This window comes from Amphiprion ocellaris, chromosome 20, assembly GCF_022539595.1.
Source record: "Amphiprion ocellaris isolate individual 3 ecotype Okinawa chromosome 20, ASM2253959v1, whole genome shotgun sequence".
NCBI classification, from domain to species: Eukaryota; Metazoa; Chordata; class Actinopteri; family Pomacentridae; genus Amphiprion; species Amphiprion ocellaris.
Window position 1 is genome coordinate 4754724 of NC_072785.1, and position 23675 is coordinate 4778398.

The 23675-nt window shown below is 42.4% G+C and overlaps 1 protein-coding gene across 4 annotated transcripts; it reads right to left on the reverse strand.

The window, feature by feature from the left end:
- Window positions 1-316: 316 nt before the first annotated feature.
- Window positions 317-23302, reverse strand: LOC111571040 (uncharacterized). Of its 4 annotated transcripts, none has more exons than XM_023274092.3 (5): window positions 23038-23302; window positions 16774-20890; window positions 14303-14426; window positions 10767-11669; window positions 317-6914 (listed from the first exon to the last, which is right to left on the reverse strand). In XM_023274092.3, exons 2-5 carry the CDS (start codon window positions 20219-20221, stop codon window positions 6356-6358), a joined length of 5034 nt encoding a protein of 1677 aa, XP_023129860.2. In that variant the 5' UTR covers window positions 20222-20890; window positions 23038-23302; the 3' UTR covers window positions 317-6355. The 4 variants fall into 4 exon arrangements, with proteins under 4 accessions (XP_023129860.2, XP_035805798.2, XP_054861906.1 ...); XM_035949905.2 differs by having other exon boundaries at window positions 21840-23302; XM_055005931.1 differs by having other exon boundaries at window positions 23159-23252.
- Window positions 23303-23675: the final 373 nt, after the last annotated feature.

Below are 23675 nucleotides of genomic sequence, written 5' to 3' on the forward strand. Positions count from 1 at the left end.
ACTGCATATGGAGATGATGAAAGATCTGTGAAGACAAAATCTGAACTCATCCAGAGTTTGTCATTAGTCCTCAAGTGTGTCTCTAGACAAAGATTTGCAATATGCTATAAATTTGACTAGAAATTCCTGCTTATACAATTTCACTGCATTTTCTGATGATCTCATTCACAACAGCAGACGCCATTACTTCTGCTGACACTGTTTAAATGCTTTGCTGGACCAATATCCAGAAGGAACACAACAAATCAGTGCTAAAACATCTTAACACAAGCTAAGACAAGTGAGACAGACAACAAACTGGGCAAAACGAGTCACATTCCACCATCAAGTTTAGTCTTTATTTGTACATTAATGCGGTTCAACAAGGCTTGGGAATATGGCACACAATAAGATTCTACACAAGTCATTGTTCCCACTATCCATCTCAGGTCTTAGCTGTTAATCACCACTAAGCTTTAACAGTGATCAGCGTTGATATGAACAGCAAAGTATTATGCATATGGCCTGACGTTACGGGATTTTACAAAAGTCAGCAAAGGATGTGATAAGTAGTTTACCCAGAGTATATCACAGTGAAACTAGATGTCTTGCCACAGTTTAATGCGAGCAGAAATCAAAAATTATTTCATCAATAAAATTTGTACATACATCTATCTGGCTCATCCTCACACTTGGTCCACTTTATGAGCTTTAAAGTTTAGTTACTCAGACCAAAAAAACCCTCCAGCAGACAGAAAGCAGCAGGGTTAGAAAATGTCACATTCCATTTTCAGGTGGTACACAGCAGAGTGCTAATCATTTCATATATTTTTAAAAATTACATACAGTTCACATTAATCAACACATGAACAGCGTCGTTTAAACATCCTTTTCACAACAAGACCTCAGCCAGAGCATAGGATCAGTGTGATGTAAATGCAAGTAAAAATAGGCAGTGTGGCTCACCACACAGGTGATCCAGGAAGTCCTATTACCACCATGGCCCTGGCCCTCCTCTGAAACTAGACACAGTCAGCTTCAGTCAACAGCACAGATCTGGAGCATGAGCCCATCTGAGAGCCAGAGTTGGCTGACAATCACTAAAACCTGCCTGAAGTCTTTGAGGAGCTGCAGGGAAAACTGGCTGTGTACGCCTGATCTGCAGCCATGTTCCCATCTCTCATAGAGAATAAAAGGAGGAGGCGATATGAGACTGCATCAGTGAGAACTCTGCTAACACATACACCCTCTGCATGTCTTTATATTGCTCAGATGTGAAACGTGGGTGGACTGTTCCAAATTATGTAGAATATCACAATGTGAGCTTCAAATTAGAGCTAATTCTGATCACAGTTTTGCACTTTCAAGGGACCCCAAGTTAACCGGAAGACAGAACGCTTTTGGTAATTTGGTAATTTTCTGCCACATTATTTGACTTCACAGTTCGGTGAAGTCAAATAATGCATGATCTAGTCATCTACTGGTAATCAAAAATGCTGTTTAAATATTTCTATGATTTTTACTTCTGGCTGGCAGCTGTAGATGAACTTTCAGCTGAGCGGGTATGCAGCACTCACAGCTGTTTGTAAAGTGGTGCAGTCGAACTTCGCTAAAGAGCTTGAGGCTGCGGTGTAAAAAAAAGATCTAATGAACTGAGATTGCAGGTCTGAGGGACAGCTGCAGGGGTAAGGTCACCAAAATTATAAAATGAAATGAAGAGATGTGGAGAGGATGAGAATAAGAAGGGTGTTGTGTGTAAGGTCAATGGAATCGATATTTTCATTTCTTATAGTTTTTAGCCGACTCTTTGAGGCGACTCTGCATGTTAAAACTCTGCAGCTGGGTTGGTGAAATGTGTTTTACTTTTACTTGCAGCACAAACACTTTATATAAACTGTTTTAGAGCCCAAAGGTCATGGTGGTTTTTTTTCTTAACCAATTTTTCGTTCCCTCATTATGAATCTTTTGCCTTAAATTCTGCACTCCCTGGCAATGTTATTTAAACCTCCTGTTGTCCTCATTTACAGGCACCAAAAAATATTGTTTCTTTGTCTGAAAAAAAATCTGAAAATTCAGCAAAAAAATTCCCCCAAATTTCTGAGAATTTGCAAAACCCTCAGGAAGAAAATTCCAATAATTCGTTAAAACTTTCCCTTAAAAGTTTTATTTAAAAAAAAAAAAAAAAATCCCCCAAATTTGGCGAGAAAATTCTTGGAAATATTTTCAAAAAATGAGTAAAAATCCTCCAAAAAAATCCTAAAAATATCTGAAGTGATTACATATATATTAGTAAAACTTCTAATATTTTCTTTAAGAACATTCACATAAAAATCAACCAAAATCCAGTGAAATTCACTGGATTTTGATTTTTTTTTTGTAAATGTTCTTAAGAAACATTTTTAACATTTCTTATTTTCCACCAAAAAAATATTCAAAGTTCCCCAAAAATGTTGAAAATGTGGACATCAGAAATTTCACTGTGAAAATATTTTTTTTTCCCCCACGTTTTCGAACTTTAAAACGGGTCAATTTTGACCCGCAGGATGACACGAGGGTTAATTCTCTCTAATTTAAAGAGTCTATTTTAGTGACACCAATCAGGGAGAACATCATGACCACATTTCTAATACTTTGTTGGTCTCCTTTATGCTGCTAAAACTCCTCTGACCCAGTGGTTCATGGACTCAGGACCTCTGGGGATGTCCTGTGGGTTCTGTGGGTCCTGTGGGTTGCATGGGGGATCTACCTAGATCAGGCTGATCCTGGACCATCCTACAGATGCTCAATAAGATTTAAATCTGAGGAGTGTGGAACCCGGGTGAACAGCTTAGCTCTGTCGTGTTCCTTGGGTTCTCCTGAGCAGTTTTTGTGATGTGTCGGGATTCATTGTCCTGCTAAGGGTGGAAACTGGCGTAAAGGACTGCTGTTGTCGTGGGTGTTGGGGGGTTGTTGACCTGCAGTGTTTAGGTGGTAATACATGTCAAACATCTACATGAATGTCAGGACTCAAGGTTTCCCAGCAGAACGTTGCATTAAAACAAGATGATGGATGTTCTTCACCTGTCAGTGGTCATGATGCCGTCGCTGATCGGTGAATGTTAAACTACCGTTTTAGGAAAAGCTCTGCAGGCACCACAGAAGGGATGTGGATTTTTACTTTATGCATTTATTCCTAAAGGCTGACCTCAGTTAGCATCCAGCTGCAGCTGCTCCACCGGATGAAGCTGTGGATGTGGATGTAGTTACTGTTCTGACTTCTGTGGTCTGATCTATGATGCTGCGAGTGAGTCCAAGATAGCTGCCCACTAAATACTCCTGACTGCTCCCAGTAGCATTAGGCAAGAAGTCCTAACAGCCATGTGGCGTCTGGAACTGCTGTCAGGTTCCACAGATGTGTTGCTGCAGGAGCTTCACTAAACATCTGCTGCATGTAGTGTTCTAGCCAATAAGATCGTAACAAAAGCACAGCTATACAGCCACCACCATAGCCACAGCTCTGTCGTTCCATGACAACAATCTGTCTCAGTCAGTGAGACAATCAGCTCCTCTAGTTATCTAACTGCAATATGGCACAAACAGCAGTCTACTGCAGAATATAGAATCCTATATTATAATACAGCTGTACCTTTCTCTGTGGGCCAGAGGGAATACAAATGTTGGGAGAGATGGCAAAAACTAATGTGAGGTAAAGAAAAAACTTCCCACTGTGTCTTTGTGGAGCAGGTAATGATGTTTGAAGCAAGAAAACAATACTGAAAAGTGCTGAAAATGTATGACTGATTAAATCTGACTGCATACAGCATTTGGTTGGAGATTGGCCAAAGTGTAAGTGGGATAATGCCCATGTATGAGGTTACATGGATCATATTCCAGCATAAGTTTGTGTTAAATCAAATTATCAAACAAACAAAAAGTTGGGGTCGCGTCTTACTTTTCCAGCATAGAAGTACTGATTGGGAGGTCAGGAGACCCGTTATCATTTTTGCCCCTGACAGATTAACATTCCTACTCCAAAGTGACCTCACAGCTCCCCTTGAATGTTTCAAACATGATGACTTTCACTGGGATTTGAAGTGCTTTTGTGTCTCATAACAACATCAAGGAACATTCATTTAATTCTTTCTGACATGGAAAAAAATCACAACCCAGCCGCTGTGGTCGTTTTAAACCTTCATCAATCATCAGTTCTGTGCTGACTGACATTCACTGCCTAAGACATTCAAACAGTCAAGAACAAAGACCTGCAGCTTTAAAAACAGAGATATGCTAATGAAACACTTGATTCCTCTGTGGATGTGCTTGTAAATCTGAGCCTAAAAGCACCAGAAAGAAATCCGTCACTGAAGCTGACAGGTGCGTTTAAGGCTACAGCAGATCCTGTTGGTTTCCACAGAGCATCATAGTCGAGGATACAGACTGGCAGAGCTGTTCAGTGTTCATATTGGCAGTTAAAGCTGCACAAGGCAACAGTTTTCATTTCACATAAAAAAGATGTCCACCTTTCCCCAGCAGCTGTAATCAAGAAATATGGCTGCACATCACCACAACAGATTACCGTCCAAATCTTTTCACCTTCACTTCAAACACACTAGAAGACATTAAACATTTAGCACATGTGGAGCTCTGCTCTCACTGCCCGATTTCAAATTTAAGTTCAAATTTAATCTACTAAGCGGGCAATTTGGCTGTCAGGCCATGACTTCCCACGCAACCTTTCACAGCCACATCATACCTGCAACAGGAATCATTAGTGTGGAACTGATGGTTTGTTAACCGTCACCTTCCTTCTGTCACATTCATAACAAATCTGATAGCACTGTGCTGTCTGCTGAGGGTGCTACATGTATCATTTTTAACATCAGTAAATGATTACCACATTCATTGTGAGACGTTAGTGTAATTATTCAACAACGGGACCACTGCTGGGATGACTGGCAGCTCCATCAGCCTCCACACTGCACTTTACATCGAGTGCCACCGACTCGGATTTGGAGTAAAATCTCACAGATTGCTTTGCTTGAAGCACAAACAGACCTAAAGCTGTCTAATTTTCTATCTGTGACAAATGGTGGAGGGGAGTTAAGAGGCAAATAGGACAAAAATGGTCTCCAACATGTTTATCATCTTCAGGGACGGGGTGATGACAGACAAAGAGGATTATGGGAGAAGAAGTCTTTATTCTGAGAAGCACTAGCACTAAAAATACTCCCGCTGTGAGACAAAGGCTGCCAATCATTCCAGTAATGCTCTCATTGTTTATGGCACTTACCAAACTACCTGATGATTAAAAATGTTACACATAAAACCTCTATATGAGTGTAAGACTGCATTTACAATCAGTATTTGGCTGTATAAATCTAAATAAACTCAGCCATTATTATACATCACTTTCCACATATGAAACATAGAATATAGCAGGAATCTGAAAGCATATTGCTCAATTATAACATTCACAATTTCAATCTAATCGATAAATAAAGCATTTAAACTAAATGTAATTCTTAAATCCTTTCATTAGTTGTTCATGTTTGCACATTCATCACATATATATCTCGCTCAGTAATTATCTCCATGTTCAAAATATATTATTGACACACTGTTAAATACACTGTAAACTTGGATGGGAATTAAAAATACACTGTAATGTTCAGCCTCAGCTGTTTTCCAAAGGTCGATTTTAGTCTTTAAGTTAGAGTAAGTCTGTTATTATAGGGAAACTAGGTGTAATTTGGAATACGGTCCGAGGCTCAATTACATTGTTAGATCTATAAACAGGTTACACCACGTCGGACAGCAGCAGCAACACTTTTCTCCAACCAAAATCCTTTCTAAATGTTATTGTAACTGAATTCTAAGAGATAATAATGTTAAATACAAGCAACCAAGCCAAGTTACTGAAAACGGCTGATATGTGAAATGTGTTTAGGGTGGACTTTCCCTGTAGTTGTATATATATCCTGTACAGTACATTCAACAGAATAAAAATTCAACAGAACTATTCATATTTATTATTTAGATAGAGAATAATATGAACATATAACTAACATGTCCACCCTGTTTTCCAAAATTTGACTGTTGATAGAACCCATTCGGAATCACACTGTTTCTGTTAAGCCTGAGTCTCAGCATCCATCTCAAACTTAAAGTGATTACATACAATATTGTATATTCTAATCTAAGAAAATGCAACAACTCTTTAATGCAGCCTTTACAAGGTCAAAGAAGGCAATGGCAGCAGCTAGATGCAAAAATCTACTTTACAGGCATAAAACTGTAGTTCTTCAGAAAGTTAAAGATCTTTTCTACCTTTCTGCAATTCAGCTTCAGGTGTTGAAAAGCTTCTCCCAAAAGTTCAAACAACCCTTTCTTTTAGGACTCAACCAGATGACGATGACGACGGTGATGATGATGACGATGACGAAGATGAAGGGGAGGGTCCCAGTTCTGTGAACCTTGATGAAGATGTCCCTTCCCTGTCTTTCTCCTTCCTGCTTCCAGTGCAAACGGACCTCTGGGCTGGTTTAAACTGCCACGTCACCTTCTTTGTCGTTGACTGATCCACCGTCGCTGCTCGCTTCACTGGTGGAGTGACAGGTTGAGTTGCCGTGGGAACGGCTGATGTCGCTGCCATGCTGGTGGTAACCCCGGCAACTTTTCCAGCCCTGCCGTTGTTGTTTCTGTCTTGTTCTGTGAAGAGCTCACTCAGCACTTCAGGCTCAGTGGCTTCTCCGAACAGGTCCCAGTCGGGTTCAGTCGGCAGCCGCTTGGGTCGCGCCACACCGGCAGATTTGCTTCCAACAGCAGAGATTCTGGAGGAGCGACTGGGATCAGAGTCAGACAGATCAGAGTCCCAGTCGCTGTCCCCTGTCACCGAGCCACAACCCAGTACTGACAGGTCAACAGGCCCAGAGCCTGAACTCTCAGAGTCCGACTCCCTGGAAAAACACAACAGACAGAAACACAACATTAGAGAATGTTCTACAACAGGATCAACTTGCAGTGACAAAAATAATCACTTGCTCTAGACATGACCTCAGAAAAGTGCATCACCCCTAAAAATCTGAACTGCTGCCAAAACGACCTAACCACATGCCAATACTTCTGACAGATTGCATCAGAAAAGGTTAGCGTTTGTGTGTGATGATGGAATATTGCATCAGCTGTTACTTTCAGCCATACAGTGGGGATCGAAAGTTTGGGCACCCCAGGTAAAAATTTGTATTAATGTGCATAAAGAAGCCAAGGAAAGATGGAAAAATCTCCAAAAGGCATCAAATTACAGATGAGACATTCTTATAATATTTCAAAAAAAGTTAGATTTTATTTCCATCATTTACACTTTCAAAATAACAGAAAACACAATAATGGCGTCTGCAAAAGTTTGGGCACCCTGCAGAGTTTATAGCATCACCACCCCCTTTGGAAAACTGAGACCTGACAGTGTCATGGATTGTTCACAATCATCGTCTGGAAAGACCAGGTGATGTCAGTCTCAGGTTTTAAATGCCCACCTTACCCCAACAATCAGCACCATGGGTTCTTCTAAGCAGTTGTCTAGAACTCTGAAACTGAAAATAGTTTACGCTCACAAAGCAGGAGAAGGCTATAAGAAGATAGCAAAGCATTTTCAGATGCCAATATCCTCTGTTTGGAATGTAATTAAGAAATGGCAGTCATCAGGAACAGTGGAAGGTAAAGCAAGATCTGGAAGACCAAGAAAAATATCAGACAGAACAGTTCACAGGATTGTGAGAAAAGCAAGTCAAAACCCACGTTTGACTGCAAGATCCCTCCAGAAATATCTGGCAGACACTGGAGTTGTGGTACACTATTCCACTATAAAGAGATACTTGTACAAATATGGTCTTCATGGAAGAGCCATCAGAAGAAAACCTCTTCTACGTCCTCACCACAAAAATCAGAGTTTGAAGTTTGCAAATGAACATATAGACAAGCCTGATGCATTTTGGAAACAAGTTCTGTGGACTGATGAGGTTAAAATAGAACTTTTTGGCCGGAATGAGCAAAGGTACGTTTGGAGAAGAAAGGGCACAGAATTTAATGAATAGAACCTCTGTCCAACTGTTAAGCATGAGGGTGGATCAGTCATGCTTTGGGGTTGTATTGCAGCCAGTGGCACAGGGAACATTTCATGAGTAGAAGGAAAAATTGATTCAATAAAATTTCAGCAAATTTTGGACACTAACTTGGTGTCATCTGTGAAAAAGCTGAAGTTAAAGACAGGATGGCTTCTACAAATGGATAATGATCCTAAACACACCTCAGAATCCATGGTGGATTAGATCAAGAGGCGTAAACTGAAGGTTTTGCCATGGCCTTCACAATCTCCTGACCTCAACATAATTGAAAATCTATAGATAGACCTTAAAAGAGCAGTGTGTGACAGACAGCCCAGAAATCTCAAAGAACTGGAAGACTTTTGTAAGGAAGAATGGGCGAAGATACCTCAAACAAGAACTGAAGGACTCTTAGCTGGCTACAAAAAGCGTTTACAAGCTGTGATACTTGCCAAAGGGGGCAGTACAAGGTATAAACTCTGCAGGGTGCCCAAACTTTTGCAGACGCCATTATTGTGTTTTCTGTTATTTTGAAAGTGTAAATGATTAAAATAAAAACTCACTTTTTTTTGACATATTATAAGAATGTCTCATCTGTAATTTGATGCCTTTTGGAGATTTTTCCATCTTTCCTTGGCTTCTTTATGCACATTAATACAAATTTTTACCTGGGATGCCCAAACTTTCGATCCCCACTGTATAAGCATTCTGTGAAAAAGTTGCAGTCACTCCTGGCTGGAGTCAGGATGGCACCTGGTGAACTTTTCATTTTGGTTTTCCATTTAAAACAACAAAGACCTTCTGCTAAGCTTTCTACTATAAATGCTATTATCACCTAAACTGTTGTATAAAGGTTGCAAATGCTCATTTTGGAATACTTTCAGAAATACTAATATTAGTAATACAGTAAAACAATAATTAGCTTAGCATTAACTATTTATTTTCATAAGTATTTACTTCATAATTCTATTTGTGACGCCAGTCAGCAGTGGAAAATGGTGATAAAGAAATGACAGAATCAAATCTATATGCTAGAAATTACACAGTTTTATTATAGAGTTGAACATAAAGGCACACTCCAATTTAAAGTACTCGATAATGAGTTTCTAATGGAAATGAAATGGAAAGAAACAACAATGAATAACAGTTTGTCTTTGTATGTACATGAAATTTAAAAAAATTGATTAACAGTGTGTTGAAGAGAGAATCTCTGTGCTCTAGTTCAGGAGTTCCACAGAGTGCTGCTTCCAAATCAGACAGTTTCCTCTGTCTGGGTCAGCAGCTGTGTGCTGCTTGAAACAGCCTGGGTCAAGTAACGTCTCCCTCCACTCAGCCGTCTGACGGCTTGCCAGAACCTTCTCCATGGCTTTTCAACTCCTCCCACCCTCTGGATCTTTGTGTCTGTAACAACTAACCAAAGATGCAGTATTTCTGGATTCCCTGTGCGTGAATCCGAGAGTCCCTTTACCTAAACAGCTCAAAAGGGCTCCTGCAGCTTGAAGACCTTCTCTAAAGCTGCTCTTCACACCTGCTAACAGCTGCCTCTTACTGAAGGCTTTGAGCATACTCATCATGTTTCCAACTTTAGGATGAAGAACAAATTAGAGGTGAGAGTTGAAAAATTTGTGGAGAGGGGCTTCGACCAGACATCTCCACCTCACATAAGTGAGGAAAAATGTAATATGTGATTGGTTGAATCTGATTGTTGTGCTGAAGAAGGATGTGAACCTTAAGGCCAATTCATACTTTGTAAGGGTACATGCGACGAAAGTTTAATCATCCATTGCAGTCTGTAAGGGTCCACATTACAAACTTGCCAACTACCCATGTGCCAGGAAATCATATAGTGCTTAAAACAAGTGTTTGGTGGGAGGAGAGGCTGTACAAGGACAATTATCATTAAGAGAATTGTCACTGTAGGACTTTGGAAGAACATTGCTTGCATAGCTTTCCAGCAGTGGAGCCCAACACAGATGGAAGCTCTTATTTCTCCAGAAACCCAATTCTACGTTCAAGCACCGTGCCTGGCACACCTCAAGAATAATCAGTGTTACAAGTTAATCTGTAACCAGCAGCTGGTTCCTCGTTTGTTTTTCTGTGTTCAACATGAGGGGAAATGGAGTCAACCATGTAGCAGACTGACGTGGTCCCATTGTAGTATGAATAAAGCTGCGTTTGCAATCTGCTTATTGGTCTGCGAACACAGATGCTGAAAGCATGTTTAAGGTGACACTTTCAGTTTACTTGCTGTTCTACATTCCAACCCTCTAGCAAGTGGCCAGACAGTCAATAGGTCGTGGGGCTAACCCTTAGAGACAGTGTGGACGGATGGACGAATGGAAGAATGGATGGATGGATGGATGGATGGATGGATGGACGGATGGATAGATGGATAGATGGACGGATGGATGGATGGACGGATGTATAGATGGATGGATGGATGGATGGATGGATGGATGGATGGATGGATGGACGGATGGATGGATGGACGGATGGATGGATGGATGGACGGATGGACAGATGGATGGATGGACGGACGGACGGATGGATGGATGGACGGATGGACGGACGGATGGATAGATGGATGGATGGACGGACGGACGGACAGATGGAGATATATTTTGAGTTGTTTCTCTGGCTCCACATTGAATTACAGAAATGAAGTGTATTAGATCCATATTGAACACATAGAAATCAATGCGTACATACTTGCCACCGTATGGTGCAGATCCCGCAGGGCCCAGTAGGAGACACGCTGGAGCAGCCAGATAGACAAAGCTGTCGGTGCACAGAAAATCTCCCTCCTCTGGTTTCTGTGGGGTAAGGTGGGTCGGCTTGGTGTCCCGCTCCATGCTCGGCAGACTCACGTGTGTTTTTGGACTGTATGCATCTGTATGTTGCTGGACACTGTCTGGTTTTGCATCATGGGCTGAAACTTCGGTCACTGTGGTGACTTCACCCTTGGAGGCAGATCTTCCAGAAGACACAGCAAGGTAGACAAAGCTGTCCGACTGGACAAACGGATCTATGTCGCCGCAATCTAGTCCTGAGCTTCTGATTGGCTTCTGATCAGGATCTAGAAGGTGTTTGATTGATTGTTTTGAAGGAGACAGAGGAAGAGGGGAGTCTACTCCCATGAGGGTCACCTTTTTCCTGGGTGGTAATTCTTCACTTTGTGGAACATTTACAGTCACAGAGCTCTTGATGACAGAGCGTTCTAGCTGGGACTTCATGACTGAAACCACTCCTATCTTCCCATCTTTCCTTACATACTCATCTTTCCCTCTCTCCTCTTCTCCTCCCATCTTTCCATGGTCTCCTTCCTCTCTTTCACCATCTCCTTCAAAGTCGTCATGTGAGGAGGTGTGGAGGAGCGATGGGTAGCACCACTGGAGCTCTGAACTCTCCTCCCTGCCCCATTCCTTTAACCCTCCATCGTCCCCGTCTTTCTCCAACGATGTGCTGCTGCTGCCGAGGTCAGAGCCACTGATTGGCTGGTCACTGTCAGAGCCGGCCTCCTCTTGGCTCTGATTGGACAAGGAGAGGAAGACGCCGCTGGAGTCGGACTCGAGCGTTAGGTTGGAGTCTGGAGAGCTGTCCTCTTTAGTGGAGCTAGAAAAAAGACAAGGCAGTCAGATTCGTCCCCATGTGTCTGATAAGCTCCTGTGACTCTTTACAAGTGCTTACCACTGACACCATCAACCTACTTTACCAGATCAAGGCCATTGATTTGTTTCTGTCACACAGCCTCAAGACATGAAGCTTGCACAGTTATATGGGTGACAGACACATTCTTATGAGTACATTCACTTTCTAATTTGGCTGAGGTCTTCATTTATTAGACAGATACAAAACTCATATTAATTTGATTGTTAGCATGATCTGATGGTTACAGATTCTGGAAAGGATAGCATTAGTATTAGTGTTGTTTTTTTTCTCCTCTACCTAATTAGGTGCATATCAGATTAGTTCTTCCTGACGTGTGATGTGCCGTGTAATTTCAGACACCTGTAACCTGTAACCTTCAGCTAATGAAAGCTGCACTGCTTATATGTATGAAATATGCCTGTGCACCTTCCGATCAGTGTCCCCTCCCCACCACTACTAAAAGCTCATAGTAATAACAGTGTGCAGTCAAATCTCCCACGGAATTAAGGACTGGTCACCAAACACCCACATGTATGTACAAATCACCAAATAAACAAATGACAGTATTTGAATTGTTGGAATGGGAAGTCATCTGGCCTAAGCTGAGAAGTACTGTTGAATTTAATAAATAACTAAATGCTGAAGAAGACTAGAGAAAATTTGCAATTTGTGAAAATGAATTCAGGAATCTAGATACTACTGTTCATGCCATTTTATTTGCTGGATGTACAAATAACCTCCAGGACTGACTAAGATTGTTCACCATCTTTCATGCCATTGTCGCTCACTGTTCTGATTGGTTGATCAGATGTGTTGGGCCATTTCCATTCTGGTCATTTATATCACCCCCGGCTCAACCTCAAGAAATATTTGTGCATTTATTTTATATTTACTGACATGTAGAATCCAAACACTACCAGACCACAGTGTACGGTGCACGGCTGCAAGTCAAAACCGGATGCTGATAAATTTCATTGCTTTGTGAGTATAGATCAAAATATATAAAAAGAAAAGAAGAAATGAGAGCTGAAAAGAAAAAAAAAGTGTTTGTTTTGTTTGTTTATAGAGCTGCATTGTGGCTTGATTGTTAGAGATTCCCAGTTTGCCTCCCAATCTGGGATCTTTTTGTGTAGAGTTTGCATGTTCTTGTAGGTTTTCTCCAGGTACTCCAGCTTCCTCCCACAGTCCAGAAACATCCATCCATCCATCATCTATACACTCCTTAACCCTCGTCAGGGTCATGGGGGGCTGCAGTCTATCCCAGCTGACTGAGGGTGAAGACAGGGTTCACCTGGACAGGTAACAGTCTATCACAGGTTTACCTGGACAGGTAACAGTCTATCACAGGTTTACCTGGACAGGTAACAGTGTATCACAGGGCTACACATAGAGACAAACAATCACACTCACATTCACACCTACGGACAATTTAGAATCACCAGTTAACCTCAGCATGTTTGTGGACTGTGGGAGGAAGATGGAGAACCTGGAGAAAACCCACACATGTACAGAAGAACATGGAGACTCCATGGAGAAAGTACCCAGGAAGGCCGGGACATGAACCGGGAATCTTCTAACTGCAAGGTGACAGTGCTAACCACTGCACCATTGTGCAGCCCAGGGTTGAAAATAATATGAGGATATACAAATAAACCAGATTTCAGGGGCTACAAAGCTGAATTATTGTGCCGCCCTTCAACAAGTCAATATGGCTCCGCTGCACAACAACGAAAAGTTCAGCATTTATCCTTACTGCAATTGTTAGCTGAAAATAGGCTTCCAAATGTTGAGCAAACCCGCTTGGCCCACTTTCTCTAGCCAAAGTTAACATTAGTAAAAAGGGACGAGAACCGGGGATCTTCCAGTTACAAGACGACAGGCCAAACCACCAAACCACTGTGCAGCCAGTCCAGAAACATGCTGAGGTTAACTGGTGATTCTAAATTGTCCGTAGGTGTGAATGTGAGTGTGATTGTTTGTCTCTATGTGTAGCCCTGTGATAGACTGTTACCTGTCCAGGTGAACCTGTGATAGACTGTTACCTGTCCAGGTGAACCTGTGATAGACTGTTACCTGTCCAGGTGAACCTGTGATAGACTGTTACCTGTCCAGGTGAACCCTGCCTTCACCCTCAGTCAGATAGGCTCCCTGCAACCCTACAGAGGAATAAGTGGTGTATAGATGATGGATGGATGGATGTGTGTTTATATTTTATTGAATAAATCAGCTTTGAAATTGACTTGTTACATGAGTATTTCTCTGTGTCTCTGTGGTGATGCACTTACCCAGAGAATGAATTTAAAATATTTATTTATCCAAATATAAGTCAAATATTCCTTAGAATTGCCCCTAAAGCCAGTAAATGTCAATCTATAGTATAAAATCATGGCTCTGAATTGAATTTAGTATCCAGTGGTATTTTGTGCGTGTATAGTGCTCACTGAAAGTGTCTTTGAACAGATGTGAAGCACAGTTTTGCTGGATTCAAATGTGGATTTAGTTTTTGCCTTGTTCAGTGATCCTTCAGTCCTCCAGGGTGTACAGTTTGTAACACTGGGTGGAGAATAGCTTGGATGCTGACATGTTTATGGAGTTACCTGGTGCCAACAGTAGAAGTCCCAGCAGATCTAGCCGACCAATCAGCAGGAGATCTGTCTGTGTCTGTAGCTGGAGAGGCCATAGCAGTGAGCTCCAGACTGACCTGCGATCTGCTGCCCACTCCTGGAAAGTAGAGCACATCTTCCATTTTATTTAACAGGAGAAACAAGAGATATGATCAACACGTTACAGCATTTATCCAGTCCTTTTCGTTTAACACTATTAGCTGTTGTTCAGTTTTCTAGTTCAGGTATTTCTGTAGCATTAGAAAATGCCCCACACCGGTGATTGAGTGGGTAAATATGGGTAGAGCTGTGATAGTAATAAACAACTCTCACCACTGATCAGAAACATGACAATAATGGTCACAGGCTTTTCTCCTTAAGCCTTGATATTTCCTAAATGGACCCGTGACTCTGTCACTGCAGCTACAGTTCATAAAGCATTAGAAGATCTCTCCCTCCTACAACCACCTGCCTCTCTCTACCGTCCTCCTAAGAGTCCATCACCATTCCCTGCCTGCTGAGCAAACTGCTGCACATACTGTACATTTACAATCTACATCAATTTACCGATGTTTGGTATCATTTCTATACCACACTACATATATTAAAGAAATTCTAAGTACTGTATATATTTTGTCAGATGTTAAAGGGTTAAACAGAGCTCCATCTGCCAAATAGAGCTCATTTCAGTACCTGAGCCATAAAAATGTCTCAATGTATTCCATATTTTGGCACTGATTTCAAATGATTTCTTCTGCTTTTTATCTAAGGGGTATCTAAGGTTGAGGATCTATGAACAATCTGAGAAAGCCATGGAGTAATCGAAAGGTATTTTAATATAGCTCCTTATTCTGTATTATGTCATTTAGAAGGTATAGTTACTGTGTCATTCATTTTCTCTTTATGAACTCATGACAAAATAACATGCACGGTGTTACTGAACTGTGAGTCCAGGCAGACAGGAGCGCTGATATATATAATATGGATTATATTTAGTAAGTCTGTGTTTCTGAGGGAACCAAGAGAGATGGGACAAAACAAAAACTGAGCCACTTTGATACTGAGTTTTGACAGTTCTGCCTTGAGAGAGACTTCTTCTTGGTAATTTAGATTTATAAACTGGGCAAAACAACAATAGAATGCTATATTTATGAATATTAAGAACTCAGGTCCCAGTGATCCTGTCAGAGGTTCTCCCATACTTAGTTTTTCTTATTCAAATCATCTTACAACATTATCTTTGTATTAATTAAGAAAGAAAACATGTAAAATGTTTATGTCTGGAAATGAATTAATATATCGGTTGAAAACAAAGAGCAGTTGCCCTTTGCTGACACTAAGTCACCAACATCAACTATTTTGGTCCATTTAGAAATAATTACCATCCACAATCACACACAAAGACAATAGTGCTGCTGTTAATGTAATAAAAATACACGATGAGTGCAAAAATGTGACTGAATTCAGAAAGAAACAGAAATAAAACATAAACATTTCTACACTAGTATTACATGTAACTTAATTTTACTTCATCTAGACCCCTGGAGCCCTACACTGACTTTACAATTAGCTATTGGCAATTTGGTTAATTGCTAATTTGCTACAAACTATAATGTGCTCCACTGAAGCATAGCATCAGTGAAGGTAGGTCCTACATGGTTACCTGATCTTATACCTCTGTGTTGCACTTACACTTTGTCAGAACTTTATTATTATTATTATTATTATGTAGGTCTGTCCTGCTACATTTCCTTGATTAAATTAGATTTTTTTTAAAAGAGACGTTGAAATCTGCTGGTAGTTAATAGTTCCTGGGGAAGTAATGAAAGTGCACGATTGTTTGCTCCCTGCATGGTAAAAGTCAACAGCTGTCTGACTTCATCCTGCCAAACCTCTGTTATAAATGGTGAAGTCTCCAAGCTAAGGCCAAGAGATGTCACCACTGTCACAACAGCTGTATTAACGGCAAGTAAACAACCTTAACAATCACAATTAACCCTCATGTTGCCCTGCGGGTCAATACTGACCCCTTTTAAAGTTTGAAAATGTGGGAAAAAAAATATATTTTCACAGTGAAAACTTCTGATGTCCACCTTTTAAACATTTTTGGGAAATCTTTGAACATTTTTTGTGGGAAAAAAGAAATGCTAAAAATGTTTCTTAAGAGTATTCACAAAAAAATCTGTATATATATATATATATGTATCTATATATGTAATCACTTTAGATATTTTTAGGATATTTTGGAAGATTTTTACTCATTTTTTGAAAACATTTACAAGAATTTTCTTGCCAAATGTGGGGGATTTTTTTTTTTAAATAAAACTTTTAAGGGAAAGTTTTAAGGAATTATTGGAATTTTCTTCCTGAAGGTTTTGCAAATTTTTAGAACAGACAACAGTAGGGTTAACAGAGTTGTTAAGTAACCTAATAAGTTGTTGATATAAAATCCAGCTAATCTCTACCTGTGAGGACGGCAGCTTTGTCTCTCTGCGGTCCAGGGTGTGTCTGGTACATGTCGGCTCGGTCCCTCTGTGGCTCCAGCAGGGTTTGGTACAGATCCTGGCTGTCCCTGTGGGGCTGAGACAGGTCTAAGTGCTCCAGGTCAGAGTCCAGCTCCCGGGCTCTCCTTTCCAACTCCGTCAGGCTGAGCTCCGAGGCTGCCGAGGACGGAGGATGGGACCCTCCAAACCCGACCGGGGGCCTGAGGAGAGGCCAACGCTGCAGGGAGCCTGAGAAGGAATCTGTATCACCTCCTCCCTCTGCTCCTCCTTTTTCCCAGCCGTCGTCCCACAGTGTGTTCACCATATCAAGGACATCATCCCAACTCTCCATCCCTCCTTCCTCCCCAGGTGGTCCTGCTTCTCCTCCCTCCATCTCTCCTTCTTCTGTCTGTAATGTCGCCACCACCTCCTGAAACTCTTGTCCATGCGGGTCTTGTATCTCAACCATCACCTTCATACCTCTGCCTTCCACTTTTTCAGTTATTATCTCTATATTTCTGTCTTTCTTTACTTCTTTGTCTTTGTTTACATTTTCTTGGACTTTTTCTTCAACCCTTTTTTCCACCTTTTCCTGTTTTCTCTCTTCCACCAGCCCCACACCAACAGTAGTCTTTTCTTTCTCTTTAATCATTTTCTCTTCTTTTTTGTCTTTCTCTTCTCTCCTCTCCTCACTCTTCTCTTCCTTATTCTTCCTCTCTTCCCTCTCAGTCTTCTCCTTAGTCTGTTCTCCTTGTTTTTCCTTGCTTCTGGATCTCCTGGGTTCTTCTTGCTCTCTGCAGACCCTCCAGTGCTCCAAGTTCTGCTCCTTCAGGGAAGCCCTGCCCACCAAACTGGTTCCCTGTCCTGGTTCTACATGAGAGGGTTCTTTAAGTGAACACCGTCCCACAATGCTTGTAGCGTTCAGTACAGTTGATAATGGGTTCTCTGAGAAGTGTCCTGAACGGTGGAGGTGGCCAAGTGGACGCCTCTTCTCTAACGCTGAAAGGACAGAAGGGAGAGGGGGGAGAATAGGGAGGTTGTGGAGTGCCCCTCCCTGACGAACAGTCCTCTTTCTCACAATGATCCGGCGAGGCCATGTGGACTCAATGCCTTCAGCTGGGACTGTGGATTCAAGACCTACAAGCCCTCTGCTCTGTCGAGGGCTGGCTACACCTGGGCGAAGGCCTGTGGCTGTGCCAGGTCGAGTCCTGGAGCTGGATTTCGATGATTTGGACTTGTGAGATCTTGAGCTTTTCTCTACATGGCCAGATTCAACTTTGTCAATGTCCAAAGGCTTTTTCTCAGATTGATCTGCAGGGGCAACATCAGTTTTATCTGCAGCCACAACACTTATTTGAGCTTTATCTGTAGTTCTAGTGCTGTTCTTGACTTCACTGACAACCCCAGTCTCACTGTTATTCTTATTCCCAGTCGCATTACCAATCCCAGCTTCCAGTGCTGCCTCAGGCTTAGATGTTAGAACAATCTGAACATCTGTCTCAGCTTTAGCCTCTGCTCTGGATTCTGCTGCTAAATCAACCTCATTCGTAACTTTACCTACAACTTCAGCTTCTGCTTCAATCCTGTTCTCTTCCTGTCTTGAACTAGCCTTAACTTCAACCCCTGTGTCAAGCTCTAGCTTCATCACTGGTCCAGATCTAGCCTCAACTTCAACTTTATCTTCAGGCCCAACCTTACTCTCAGGCTCACCCACAATTGAAGGTGTAACTTCAGCAATAGGTTCTGGCTTACTCACACCCCTTGCAGTTTTTTCTCCACACTTTGTGCTTCCCCTGTGTCCCTCTTTGTTCATAGCTGGAGCCATGTTTTGTATCTCCACACCTGATTGGACTTTTCCTTCTAAATCTCGACCCCCTGGTCTTGTTTTCACCTGGGAGCCCATTCTTGTTTCAGGCACATTTTTAATGCTAGCCCTGGAGCCATTGTCGTACTTGCTCCAGTTTTCAGCTCTATGGTGTTCTTGTATTACAGCCCTGATTTCAGCCTCAGACATGTTTCCAACACTTACTTCACTCACTAACCTCGGCCCACACCCATGTTTACTGTCAACCAACACCAAACCTACACCCCCATTATCGTACTTAGTGGCCATCCCTCCACCTCCACTGTCAGGGCCCACCTTTGACCCAGCTCTATTCCTACCCACTGCTCCAGTGCCCATTCTGGGGGCAGCACTGGGGGAGGGTGAAGGTGAAGGCTGGGGGAGTAACAGGGGTGTTGTGTCTAGACCCTGATCTGGTTCTAAAAACACAGAGTCCCGGTCAGAACGCAGAGGAACCGGTCGGCCATACCCGAAGGTTCCAAATGATGTCTCCCTCCTCTCCCTTTCTCTTGCTCTCTCCCTCTCCAGCCTCCCTCTCTCCCTCTCTCTTTCCCACTCTCGCTGGGCCCACCCTCGTTCCATCTCTCTTTCCCTCTCCCTCTCCCACTCCCTTTCTCGCTCACTGCGGCCCCATCCTCCTCCTCGATCCCTCAAGTCCTGCTCCAGGTCGTGAGCAGACAGTTGGACCAGCGGGGCTCGGTAGGGTGATCGTCTGAGCTCATGGGGCGGTGACAGCCTCAGGCTCTGGGTTTGGGAGTAATGCCTCGGCTGGATAACGTGGGGAGGGGAACAGCGCAAGCTCTGAGTCTGACTGGGGCGAGGTTTGGCAGGGGAGAAGAAGACTGGAGTATGGTAACCTGAGGAGAGGGGTGAGCCAGAGAAAGGTGAGATTAGGGGGGAGGTAAGGGAGGAGGACTGGCCTCCAGGAGTGGGGTAATGCCCTGGGTTCAGATATCCTCCTCCTCTCTCCATCATCTCAGCTGTAGTCAGCTCTAAACACTCCAGGTGTTTTGGAGGTGTCAAGACTTTCCAGGAATGCCGACCATCTCTGCTCTTTGTGCTGTCTCCATGGTGATGGTGGTGGTGATGGTGGTGTTTCTTTGACGAGGAGGAGGACACTCCTGGAGCTGAGAACGATGACACAGAGGGAGAAACTGATCGAGGAAAACGTCCTGGTGAATGGCAGCCACCACTATCTGCATCCTGACCACCGAGTTTCAGCGAATCATAGATGGCTCTTTCATCCAGTCGCCGCACAAAGGAGGGGTTTGGAGTTAAGGAGCGGGGAGGATCGAACATGTCGGCGGGGGACCGGCTGACTCTGAGAGAGCCACTTGCAGAGTAGCAAAAACTCCCTTCTCCTCCACCGTCTCGCCGTACAGACCCTCCAGGGTGGTGGTGATGGCTGTCAATCTGCTGATTGATGCACATGGTGTCATAAATGGATCGCTGGGGTATGTAGCCATCTCCATATCCCCCTTCCATGCCCCCATCTCGCCCTCCCACTCCCCCATCCCCAGCTCCATGTTTCTCCAGGCAGCATGAGCTCTTCCTGAAACACCCTGGCCGGCTGAGAGGCTTGCCCATGATTGGTCGGATGGCTGACGGTGGGAGGGGTTGGTGGGAGGCACGTGTGAAGTTTGAAGAATGAATCGTGAAGTCCTTAGTTTTACTAAATCTAGAAAAAAAAATTGCTTGCAAAATTACTTTCAGAATGTGCAAAATGCATGGGAACTGGTTTTGAAGAGGTCATAGCAAAATAAAAGGGAAATGTCACATCCAACATTTTTTTGTCCTTCTTTACTGAAGCATATTCCTTCTATTTTAATGAGAAGTCAGGAGAATCTTGTGACCAAAGTATGCAGCTCCTGCATAAAGATCCTTTTGTCAAATGTTCCATGATGTAAAAACAGTGTAAACAACATTATGTCCAAATGAAATTTGAAAATGGAATCCTACTTTCAGAAATATTCCAGTAAAATTTTGAAAAAAAAAACAGACAAAATATGTCCAGTTTTTATGTCCACAAGGTTTCTGTTTTTAGTGCATCCTTTCTCCCATTCTCTTCCCGTCGTGATTGCATTTGTATTTATTCTGGCTGTTTATTGTTCTGGCTGTCTGCTCAGAGCCAATTAAATCTTTATCCAGCAGAGCATTAGTCCGTCAGACACAGAGCGACAGAAAGAGCGAGTACAGTGAATCCAGTCCAAGCTTCTTCTCTCATTCTGGCTGTGTTTGCTGATTGCCGTCCGCTTTCTGTGGAAAATAAAGCAAATAACAAAAATTATTTGAACCAAAGACAGCTTGAAAAAGTTTCTCCATACATATCAAAGTCAGTGTATATTAGCATATTTAGTATTAGGATATTAGTCTTTAATAGACAGTCTGTCTAATTACTGGGACACTCCGCCTAGTTTACTTGTCACGAAAAGTGTCACTCAACCTGTGAAAACATTTGCATAAAGTCCTGCATGGCTCTGGAGCTTTCTGAACTCTGAGAACATTAGCCTCATGTTGTGATCACATCTCAGCTTAAGACTTCACACTTTTACAAACCTGGCCTTTACTGCGCATTGGGAGTTTAAAGGAAGCACAGTGGAGCTGCATCAAGGGAATTATAGCATCAACTATACTAGAAAGCAAAAAGTCCAATATTCTCTGATGCTTTGATTGCAACCAATCATGTTTATTCTGTCTTTTATGAGTGTCCTAACTTAATCAAAGTTCAACATGAAATTAAATCCAACAGAGCTCACTTTTAACAAACAGGTGAGAGGAGCAGTGGGCGGTCATTTTTGTAATTTGGTATCCAAGACAACACCCTATTAATGCTGTCAGTACAGTTGTTGGTTAATCCTACAGGTTCATTTAATAAAAGTTACATTTTGATAACACAACACAACAACACAACAAAATATACACTTAATTTTACTTTTGTGGACAAGTATGTATATTTCAAAGAATGGGGTAAACCTTGATCTAAATCTGAAGCCTTAGTTTGATTATTTTTTAGTCAGTTTGTTGTATATTAAAGACCAACAATCTCACAAATCTAAAGATGGAAAAAGACTGATCACAACTAAAGGCAAAAGCCTCACATGGTTTGTTTTCTCCCAAGGGTGGGCACAACTCTAAGCTCAATAATGTAACCTCAGGTTCATCGAAGTTCTCTACTTTAACATGACAATAATAAGAGCAGACCAACCATTTTCACAGCCAACTGTTCTCAAAGACAAGACCTGAGAAGATAAAATCTCAACTCATCCCTCATTTCTTTCTCTCAGTGATGGCTGAACACCAAGCTAAATATGGATGCTCTAGGAATCCATTATGGAAGTGATATCTTAGAAGGACACACGCAACAAATCTTCAGTTCTCACAACCTAAAGGCTGAAATGCTCCGCAAGGAAATGGAAAATGTGCTTCGAGTATAACTTTAGATTTTCCTCCCAAAAACTGCCTAAACGCTAAGATGGAGCCCAGCTTGGGCAAATCCCTTTGAACAATTTCACAGACGTTGTATCTTAGGACATATAACATACCAGCAGCGCTCACAACCTAAAGGGTGAAATAATGTTCAGAGCAAAGACAACCAAAGACAAAACCTCAAACAACTCAGCAAACATTTTGAAGTTGGAGAGATGGTAATGCGACAAACTGCACAAAGCAGCCTTAAAGCCCCCCATGCAAATTTGGTGCCAAAAATAAAGTCAAGATGACATCAATATTCCTTTAAAGCTGTTTCCTCCATTAATATGACAAATCAAACACAGATTTTTTCCTCATTTGCCATGCTGCGACATTGTGAAATTGTAGTTTGCTGTTAATGTTCCTCCTCTGAATGTACCAAACTGGTAGAACAGCGAGCGGTGAAGTCCAGCATGGTGGGAGATAATAACGGTACTTAATATGGTGATTAGCTGTGGTGACTTACAGGACGTCACCAAAAGGCGTTTAAAATTTTGACCACTGAAGCGTGGCGTCCAGTGCACATCCTGGCAGCCTCAGCACAGCTCCGACTAATTCCACCGCCAACACTTGAACCACTTCAGCGGAAGAAAGTCAAAGAATAATTGACTGACTTGAAAACTAAATTTAGGGTACTTCTTTTCCTCACATAATGAAAAGAACAGACTGACATCCACACTGTGGAAAAACAACATCTTTAAAAAGCTTTTTACGGTCGTCATGAACATCTATCTCAGCTGAATGTCCACTGTCTAATCTGTCTTCATCAGAAATAAATCGCCTTCAAAGAGCCTGCAGATAGTTGACAATCATTCCTAGTCTCTATCTTTTCAGCGTGCCTGCGTTCTTCAGCATTTCTCTCTCCTCTCTCGCTCTCTTTCATCGCTGCTGCTGCCACCTGCTCTGTTTCCCCCGATCAATAGAAAAGCCAGAACCTCATCAACATGGTCACAGTCAGTAAAAGGCATCAGTGAATCCAGAGCGTCGATCTCAGTCCCATCCTGGTGGTGTGTTATCATTCTGCTTCAAATCAGCATCCTCATTTGTTTTTCTTACTGGCATCTCTGCCCCTGTCGTCTCTCTCTCTCTCTGTCTGTCTTTCTTTATCTCTGCCGTTTTTCTCTTTTTCTGTCGCTTGTCTCCCTCTCCCTGCCTCTCCCCCCTTCTCTCCCTCTCTCTCTGCCGTGAATCATGCCTTCTGTCAGTGGAAGGTTTTTTTGACAAGCGCTCTCTCTGCCAACCAACACACCAACGCAAACCCTCCTCCTCCTCCTCCTCCTCCTCCTCTCCCTTTCACTCTCTCTCCCTTCTAGCTTTCCTTCTCCTCATTTCAGCCTCCCTCCACCTCACGCTCTCTCTCTCTCCTTCTCTCTCTCCATCTCTCTCTCTCTCTTTCTTTCTCCCTCCCATTTGCACTCCACACAGCTTCAGGGCTTTAAGAGCTTTGGAGCTGCAAAGAGACCAACTTCTCCTCTCCATCTGCCTCCCTTTCCCCTCCATCTCTTCTCTCTTTCTCATCCCTCATTCATCACTACTCTTTATGGCTATCTTTCTGTCTTTCTCTCTCCCTCTT

Bases quoted from the DNA above. Each gene is read 5' to 3' on its own strand.
- LOC111571040 (XM_023274092.3), bottom strand. From the start codon at position 20,221: ATGGGCAAGCCTCTCAGCCGGCCAGGGTGTTTCAGGAAGAGCTCATGC. The intron at 14,427-16,773 runs GTAGAGATTAGC...TCTACTTTCCAG, and splicing joins CAAAGCTGCCGTCCTCACAG to GAGTGGGCAGCAGATCGCAG. The intron at 11,670-14,302 runs GTAACTCCATAA...TCTTTTTTCTAG, and splicing joins ACTTCTACTGTTGGCACCAG to CTCCACTAAAGAGGACAGCT.